Here is a 9,772-nt window from a genome sequence, read left to right as displayed (position 1 = left end):
TGCCTCTATTTTTCTGTGGAGCAGGAAGGGAAAAAGAAGGGGGGGAAAAAAAAGGAAGTGAACAAAGGGAGGGGAAAGGAACAAAGAATCAGGCTGTGTGTGAGGTGGGGAAATGGGAAACAAGATGCAGAAACATTTTTAGATGCTACTGATGACTGCACCAAGAGGCAACTAGGTAGATGACATACAAGAGGGCAAATAACCCTCATTATGGTTAAGCAGCACACGCACAGGACCTGCTCTAAATTTTTAGCACTGAAGAACTGCATTGAAACAGTGACTGTAGCTTACCCTGTAGGGCCAAAAGCATGCAAAACCCCAAAATCCACCAGACATATACTCACCAAAAAAAGCAAAAAAAAAAAGTCCAACAAAATGAGGAAACTGATCAAAGAGAAAGCTGGTGAGGAGACCAAAAAGAGTTGGGTTCTTACAGGCGGCAACTGCAGAAAAAAAAAATGTTGGAGAGATCACAAATTCACAAATTTGTATCACCAATCAGGAATGTCTTGAGAAAGGTTGAGAGGAAGCTGGTACAACCAAACAGCAGGAATAAGGCAATTTACTAGAATAAACCTTTTCCTTGCAAAAGCTGAAGTGTCAAAATGTATTAAAAACAAAACAAAACAGATCGTAAGTATGAGATTACTTCCCCAGTAGAACATACGTAAAAAAAAAATAAAATTAGTACCTATATCTGGAACAGCAAGCCCTTCAAGAGCCTAAGGCCAATGGATGATGATGACATAAAGAGCCCCAAAGAAGAAAAGGCCCTATCAGGTACACAAAATGAGTTTTTGTCACCTGCCTGCATTTTGGAAGAGGCAGGAAATGCTTCTCTGCCTCTTTTTTGCCTTTCTTTGCAACAGATGGCTAGGAGTGATCTGCCCGAACACCAACAAGGAGACAAGCCCAAATGACACTCAGCCCTAAACTCTAGAAGTATTTAAGGATGCAACTGCTGAATTACCAACCCTGATGCACAGCACCTTAAAAGCAGTTTGGTGCAGGAGGACGTGGGCTTTGGAAACAGCATACGCTGATTTAATGATCTCAGGGAAGAACTGTGCATCTACAGTCTTGTAAGTCTGGTGCCTGACATCAGACAAATCATGCAAAACTAAAAGGAATAAAAATTTCCACATACTAAAAGGAAACCCACAGTGGACTCACAAACTGAACTTGTGTGCACCTCTCAAAAAGGATCTCTTAGAACCAGAGAGCAGAAAAGATGTGAGGAACGGTGTCCACAAGAGTAAAGACTTAAAATTAGAGCTCTTCTGCTTGGAAAAGCACAAAACAGGAGTGAGACCTAGTCTAAATGACCACAACAATCGTAATAGTATAAAATGTTTGCATTTTCCAGTTTCACATTAGTTATCAAATGAGCCCTATGAAGCACCTGACAAAGCTGGCAATTAGCAAATGACAAAAAAGTAGAAAAAGGAGGCAGTTTGTCAAAGGATACTGAAACCCTCCACAGCTTCCCCCTCCTCACTTTCTAAAGAAAAAAGTAATTGGTAATGTTCTGTGGTAAACAATCTTGGTCAGCGTAAGAGTAATTTATTGCTCATGTTTGTTTAATGTGTTATGCTTTTTTCTTCACCAATGACAATCAAACTCTACTGCGGTGATTTTTAAAGTAGTGGTACGACAAAAACCATTTAATTACAACCTTAAAGTGAGTATTCTTTTTTTCTTCCCTCAAAATGTATCTCTTAGTTATCCATGAAAATTAGGATAGGATTTTAATAGGCCATTAATAAGAATTTGTGTGCCTTTTAGCCCCCTTACAGTTACAGAATCTCTCACCCTTCTCATGGGTTACATGAAGTCCTAGAACCTTGACAAAGACTTGTCTCATTTTCCTCTTACTGCTGCTGCCAGCTTCTCATACAGTGGTATTTCCTCATCTCTTTGATCCTTTTAACTCTGAGAGGTCTACATTTTCCTCATCAATCTTTTTCTTGGGACCTCCATTTCCCTGTCTTTCTTGGAGACTGTGGTGGCATCCTCAACTTCTTGTTTTCTCCATATCATTATCTCACATTCATAGAACCATGGAATGATAGAATGGATGATAAGGGGTTGGAACTGACACCAGGGAGGCCATGGGCTTCACAGACGTAGCCAACACACATCCATTTGTCCATGAAGAGTGTCCTTTAAAATATTTAAACATCGCAGTATCATCCCATCATCGTCAACTGTATAACATCCATGGGATTTCACAAGCTGCTTCCCTTCTCTGTTTTCACTTATTTATACAGGGAACTGACAGAAATTGCCATTTCCAAGTCTAAACTGTTTCCAAGCACCTTATCATATGATGTTCCATGCAGATGTTTATGTCTGCTTATGAAAAATGTACGGTGGATTTTCTTTGCGTATCATCTGTTGTTTGGGTGCCGTTTACTTTCAGTTCTGAACAAAAATCTTTTATTTTGACTCATTCCCTTCATCATCCAGGGTTTTTCAAGTCCTTGCACCCGCACAAAACTTAAAACTTCACCATGGCTTAATCTTTTATTTTCCAGTTTGCAGACAGATTTTATTTTCTTTACACTCTGAAAATTTGCCAAATGTTTAAAATATTTCATCATTTTTCTTTTTTAATTTGTGAGTCTATCAAAGAATGTCGCAAACTGTTTTGAAGTACATGATTTTTACTGTTTTTCTAGAACAGTGTTTAAACAAGAAAGAATCAATGTACCCACCTTTTTAAGCTACCAAAGCATCCTCAGCTTTTTTTAGGAATATGCACACCCCCAGAATTGAAATACTTCTTCCTCTAATTGTTATGGAAAAGCAAGCTTTGTTTTATAGCTCCAGTCACTTTCTGTTGGATGACGTCACCAGGTTTGTTGTTAATTGAAATAAAACAGTAGAGATGTGGTGAGCTAGAAAATTGATGTTAGCATTCAGAGTTTGCTAGGCAGAGGGGGAAAATATACAAAACTACACATCAGGGGGAACAAAAAAAGATTTGCAACCAAGAAGTACCAACTAAAATGTTACTGAAATAAAGACATGGCATTGCTCAAGAGGCCTGCCTGAAGTGAATGTTTGCTCGAGTTTTAGCACCTAAATAAGACGAAACTGTTTGGAGACACAGCTCACAACTCCAGATATTCTGTGAGCTGCTACCTTCAAGTATGAAAACATTAAAAATACACAACGAAAAATGATTGGTGAGTCCCTGTTTAAATTCCGACTATGCAAGCTGAAGTATTTTACTCCCATCTGAGGTTTCTTTTCACAGCCTCAGAGCCAACATCATATGCTTTAATGGATTATCCAGGCACTTATGTTCCAGTAAGAGCAAAGAGGCAGAACGACCCCACTTCTCAAATAAAGAACCGTGTATGCTTCTTGAGAGAGAATAAACTTTAAGAGAACAGGGACAAAACACTGCAGCAGAGGAGACACAAGAAGACATTACTGACATTAGACCTATTATGCAAATGGTTTTTACAGTGCACTTGGCAGAGATCCAGAGGCTGGGAGGCAAAAAAGGGGGATATGAGGGGTGGGTGTGAAGGGGTCAGGGGGTGTGAGGGGCTCGGGGGCAGTGGGGAATTTGGGGGTGTGTGAAGAGGATCAGGGGGTGTCTGAGAAACCAGGGGATGTGTGAAGGGGTCCAGGGGCAATGAGGATGATGGGGGAACTAGAGCATCTCTTGCATCAGGACAGGCTGAGGGAGCTGGGCCTGCTCAGCCTCAACAGGAGGCAGCTGAGAAGGAACCTCATCCATGTGTATAAATATAGAGAGAGGGATGCCAGGAAGATAGAGCCAGGCTCTGCTTGGTGATGGTCAATCACTAGGGCGAGAGAAACAGCAGGAACTGATGCACACGAGCATTCCACCTGAGCATGAAGAACTTCTTCACTGTGCAGTGACTGAGCACAGGAACAGATTGTCTCGGGAGGGTGTGGAGTCTCTGTCTCTGGAGACATTCCAGAGCCGTCTGGACACAGTCCTGTGCCATGTGCTTTGGGATGACCCTGCCTGAGCAGGTAGATCAGACGAGATGACCCAGTGCGGTCCCGTTCAACCTGACCCAGTCTGTGATTCTGGGGGCTGGGTGAGGGACCAGGGTGTGCAAGGGGGTTTGTGGGGTGTGTGAGGAAATCTGAGGGTACATGAGGGGTTCAGGGGGGTGTGTGGGGAACCAAGCTTTTGAGAGCTCTGAGGGTGTGTGTGAGGGGAACTGGGGGTGTTTATGAGGAGCCCAGGGGATTATGAGACATCCGGGGGGATGTGTGTGGGGGACCGCGGGGGTGTGTGAAGGGTTCAGGGGTGCGTGAGCGACTGGGAGGTGTCTGAGGGGACTGCGAGGGACAGGGGGTGTGTGTGTGAGGGACCGAGGGGTGTCTGCGGGGATTTGCGGGGACTGCAAGGGGCAGGGGGTGTGTCTGACGGACTGAGGGGTGTCTGCGGGGACTCCAAGGGACCGGGTGTGTGTGTGATGGACCGAGGGGTGTCTGCGGGGACTCCAAGGGACCGGGTGTGTGTGTGAGGCTCCGGGGCTGCCTGAGGCCCCGGGGGGTGCCCGAGCGGTCTCGGGGCTCCCGAGGGGTTCGGGCCCTGAGGCACCGCGCGGCTCCGAGCGCCCCCGCGCTCCTCTCGCGAGACGTGGCGGCGGCCGGCGGGGCCGTGCCGGGCGGGATCGCGGCGCGGCCCCCCCGCCCCTCCCAGCGCCGCCGCGGGGCGGATGCGGCGGGGCCGCCATAGTGCGGGCGGGAGGAGCCGCCGCCGCCCGGCCGGGGACGCGCTCCCGCCGCCCCCTCCGCCGCAGCCGGGAGCGGGCGGAGCCTGCGCGGCGCCGCGGTTTTTTCCCCCCCGCATCCCTCCCGCCGCGCCAGCCGGCGAAGCGACCGCGCTCCTGCCTGGGCAGAGCGGGATCGGGCGGAGGGACCGGAGGCGCCGTCACCGTCACCTGGCGCTGCGGCGGGGGCGGGGCGCGGCGCTGTGTCTGCGGCAGCCCCGCGGCGCTGCTCGGCCGCTTAAAGCAGCGGAGCCGCCGGCCGGGAGGGGCGTTCGGAGCAGTGGCGGCCGCGGAGCGAGGGGAAGGCATGGAGGGCAAGGAGCTGGTGGCGGGGTCCGTGGGGGATGAGGGCTCCAAGGATGCGCTGGGCAAGCCGCTGGGTCCCACGCCGAGCCAGAGCCGCTTCCAGGTGGACCTGGTGGCAGAGGGGCCCCGCAAGTCTTCCGGGGACCTCGGCGCGGCGGGTAAGGGAGGCGAGGAAGCCAAGGGCAGGTTTCGGGTGAACTTCGTGGACCCGTCGGCCGGCGGCGAGAGCCCCGGCGAGCCCGGGGGAGGCAGCTCGGAGGGCGGCAATGTGAGCGGCGTGCAGAACGGCGGCGACACGGTGATGAGCGAGGGCAGCCTGCACTCCGGCGGGCACCACCACTACTACTATGACACCCACACCAACACCTACTACCTGCGCACCTTCGGCCACAACACCATGGACGCCGTGCCCCGCATCGACCACTACCGGCACACGGCCGCCGACCTGGGCGAGAAGCTGCTCCGGCCCAGCCTGGCCGAGCTGCACGATGAGCTGGACAAGGTGAGAGAGATCCCCAGGCTCCCCCGGCTCCGGGGCTGCGGCGGCTCCTCGGAGAGAAAAGCTTAAAAAAAAAAAAAAGAAAAGCCGAAAGCTCGCCGAGCCTCGAGGAGGCGCAAAGAGCGCGGGTGCATAGCTTGCGTCTCAGTTCTATTATTTTTTTTGTCTTTTCGTGACGCAGTGATATCCATCCTCCCCCCGCACACACGTGCTTTTGGGAGATGGTCCCTCGGTGCGAGAGGTATTCAGAGCTGTAGGTCTGTTTTTACCATAACCCAGCGGGGATCTCTGACAGGTTTTCCACTTCCAAATCGCCCCCAGCAGATAGGGTATTAATTCAGGGGGTTGCCGTGGGAATTAGTCCGGGAAGGCGAGTCAAAACGTTTGGAAGGGACGCTAAATAAAAAGAAAAAATAAAAAGGATGCGCTGGCTTTGGTGGCGGGCGGAGGTTTGTGTGTGCGGCAGAGGCGAGGCAGAGCCCGCTGGGTCCGATGGGATCCGGATGGGATGCTGCTGGATCTGCACGGGCACAGATCCTTGGCCAGCCTCGCCACGGCTGCTCGGTGGCCCCTGCCTCGCGGTCAGGGCTCGAAAAATGTTGGAGCTGTGCGTCTCAAGCTTTTTCTATTTTGGACTACGAGCCTGTGTGTTATTTGAGACGAGTTGACAGTGAGAGCCTTCTTTGCATTGCAAGGCTGTCTTGGCTAAAAGACCGGCTCTAGCTGGACGTAGAATTAATTTCACGGATTTTTTTTTTTTTTATTAAACTATCATCACTAGACCAACGCTAGATAGATTAAGCTGTTGCAGCGCTGTTTTCTCGCAGTTTGAAAATTGGTGTATGACTGTGCTCAGGGAAGACTGTGTTCTGAGTGGGATCTTTCTGCTGGGTTTAGGAAAATAAAGGAACACATGGGCCGCGTTCCAATGAGGGGAAGAATATTTTGTTTCCAGAACTTTTTTTTCATCCCACCTTTCACGCTTTGTAGGTAGAGTGCCATGAGGAAAGGTGTGTTCTTTCCAAATTTACCTGTTCCACACCGTTATTAGGCTGCTCAGTGCATTAGCACTGATCTGTGGGGTTTTGGGGTTTTTTTAGGGGTGGGGGAGTGCTGGTGGTGGTGATTGTTTAGGGGTATTTTTTGGAACTAACTCTGGAATTGTTCCAGTAGAAATAATTTGTTGGTGTATTTTAAAGATACTTGTTTGTGACACCTGAGATTAGATCTCTAGTTTTAATTACTAACCATAACTGCAAATTACTCCTGCCTTCCAGGTCCCTTCCTGATGGAGCTGAATGGTGATCTGTAGTCTGATTCTAAGTTAGTATGAAATCGAAATTGGCAATTACTGCCTTGTGCTTGGATTTGGGTGAGGTATAAATAAAACACATATATGTGTGCTTCCAGTATATGTGAAACCACACTGACTTTCTGTCCTCCTGCCCCCTCAAATTTCTGACTCCTGGTCCATGATGGGATGGCCAGGTGTTGGATATTCAGCTGTAAGCAGAACATTGCTCAAATTTCTTAAGTCGGCAAACAGCTTTTTTGGTGTGTTAAGCAGTCTGGAAAGCTCTTCGACACCGTTAAGACATTCCAGTGCAGAATATAAAATATTCTGGAATATAGTTTCTAAAATTGGAATTTCTTCATTAAGAAATTCATGGCAAGCAATTTTCTTCATAGTCCGTGGCAATGAGGAGCAGTAGGCAACCTAATTACAGGATCATTATCAAAACAGTTTCATTGTGAGCATTAATTAAGTCAAATTATTAATTTCTTAAATGTCATTAATTTGTTCTGCAGTGTGGATAGATGTATATGTGAAGATAGCTCTTTTTTTGAAGTCATGTCTGTCTGCTTGGGCCCCTCCCCCTGTTAAATAAGTGCTGGGGATGGAAAAAAGGAATTTTGGTTGCATTTGATACAAAGTATTAATTTTTAAAAGGTCACGGTGTAAAGTTCAGAATTTAAGTTGAAGTTCCCTGAAGTAATTCAAGTGTTTTGTTGCAGGGTGTTTAATGTTGAAAGTGTTTAAAGCGTTAGCAGCTACTTAGGCTTATATGAAGAAGGGAAGCCATTATTTTTGCTTCCAATTTAGCAAAACACTTTCCAAGATAAAGCTGTGAACACAAAAGCTTTTAATAAGGGTGTGTCGTGCATGCTAATAGCATCAGATACCTACATTCCTCACCATCTCAGGAGTATAAAATACATCCCATCTCTGGTTATGTACTTGGTTTGTGAACACAGAGTACTGATAACTTCTAAATCAAGATGGTGCTGTGCTTTTATATTGAGGACGTTCACAGAGCTGTTGTACCTTTTTTCACTGTTTTCAGAGGGTTTGTTGTCTCCATTCTCAAAGTGACTTCAGTTCCTGCTCACTAGCAGGTCTCTACTGTTGAACAATGCTGTGCACTTGAGAAGGTATTTTACTGACTTCTGAAAACTTAAAGAATCAACCTCGCTCTTCAGCTGTGGATTTTGTACCAATTTATCAGGTACAGCCTGTCTGTGCAAGGCAGCTGGTACAAACATCCTAGTACCCTTACATAAAGTTCACACTGTGTGAATACCTATTGTTGTGCCTCTGCTTGTGACCCAGTGCATTAAGATTGGCACTTTGTGTTAAGAATGATCCAAAACTGTTTACCAGCAGTATGGTTCACTGCTTTGAATGCAGCTATTTTACCTGGCAGTTAGAGTTCGTGCTATCCTGTTTGCTTTTAAAAGGTAGATAAATGTGAGGCAGTGTTGGAGCATTGTTGATACTAGTGCCAGTTATAGAACAGATTTTTTTTTTTCCCTTTAGCTTTGTTTAGAAGCTTCATCTGTCTAACACTTCCACTGATTCTGTTCTCAGAAAAGCAGTGTTGGAAGAAGAGTAATTTTTTGACTGTTTGAGGAAGACACAGTTACACGTGCTGGAGGGGTCCCATTTCACAAGGGTTTGTCCTGCAGTCCTGGTTCCCACCAGGACTGTGTTCGTGTGGTCATTCCAGCAATGGCTTTTCTTGTAGGAAAAGGGTTGTTCTTGAAACTGGCTGTGGAAACACAGCTGGGTGATGCTGCAGGACTCTGAGGTGGATGAATTGCATAATACTGGTCTTGGTTGATCATGTCAAATTCCAGGTTGAGGGGTTTTGTCTTAGCAGGTCGTTGGCTGCAGATTGCTAAGGTGATCAGTCTGTTCCTTACCCAACTGGTGTGTGTTAGTTTCACTCTGCTTTAGAGAGACGAGGGAGAGAATTTGGTGATGCTGTTGCAGTTGCTGCCTTGTGGATAAAGGGAATGTGTTTCAGGAGCTCTGGTCTCCAGAGATGTGTAGGTGAGAGGATGTTTATTAGCGAAAAACTGGGAGGGAAGTCAGCATACCATGACACGCAGGTTTTTGTTGCAGTGGTGTCCCCTGCCCTCTTGAGGGGATCTGCCTTCAGACAGTGGGAAGATTAAAAGTCTCCTTGCTTCTCTTAATTTTTTTCCCTGTCTTACATTTTAGGAATATTTGTTTTGCCTGGGTCAGCTACATCTGTACGTAGAGATACAGCCCGTAGGAGATACTGTACATGGCTTTGTGTTCTTCAGTTTATCAGTTACCATGTCATAATATCACAAACCTTATGGTTCTGACAAGTATATACTCTTAGAGTATTCAGACCTGCACGGTGTAATCCAGTGGAAAAATTCGGGGTTTTTCTGTATAGCACTGAATTAATTAGGGAGCTTATTGGTTTTTCCTTAAGACTAAATCTCGCTGTGTATCAGCGATTCTAATTTGATCTTTGTGCAGTCCCTCGCAGCTGTGGTGAGTGGTTGTGGTGCTAACCAAGCCCTCTGCTGGCAGCTCTGCTCTGTTTGATAAATACTCACCAGGAGCACTGACTGACAGGCTACAAGGTACTGATCCCAGAGGAAGATCCTTACACCACCTCCACCCCCACATGGATCAAATTATAAATCAAAACAAAAAGAAATCCCAAGGTATTTAAAAACACCAGCGTGTTTTGCTTCCTCCCACACAGAAATCTGTGCACCTGTCATCTGAATTTGGAGACAGGAGTAAGAAAAAAGGCATTACTGGTAGTCCTGATACAAACTGAGGTGGTTTTTTTTTTTTGTTTGTTTTCACTCAAGCTGGATGGCTATCATTGTTTTCAATTGTCTTCCTGGCTTTAATAAGTATTTTCTCAAA

General features: G+C 46.9%; 1 protein-coding gene across 2 annotated transcripts in view; it reads left to right on the top strand.

The window, feature by feature from the left end:
- The first annotated feature begins 4,737 nt into the window (after positions 1–4,737).
- The window catches only part of SLC12A2 (solute carrier family 12 member 2), a 55,180-nt gene continuing 50,145 nt past the window's right edge, over positions 4,738–9,772 (top strand). The window contains exon 1 of one of the 2 annotated variants that reach the window (XM_085042799.1): positions 4,738–5,577. In XM_085042799.1, coding sequence (XP_084898925.1) covers positions 5,077–5,577 — 501 coding nt within the window. In that variant the 5' untranslated portion in view covers positions 4,738–5,076. The remainder of the gene's footprint in view (positions 5,578–9,772) is intronic. The other variant, XM_085042798.1, reaches the window with a different exon arrangement.

Source organism: Lichenostomus cassidix, chromosome Z, assembly GCF_008360975.1.
Source record: "Lichenostomus cassidix isolate B80296 chromosome Z, HeHo_3.0, whole genome shotgun sequence".
NCBI classification, from domain to species: Eukaryota; Metazoa; Chordata; class Aves; order Passeriformes; family Meliphagidae; genus Lichenostomus; species Lichenostomus cassidix.
The sequence above is the reverse complement of the archived record's forward strand: the minus strand, read 5'-3'. Positions and strand labels throughout refer to the sequence as shown.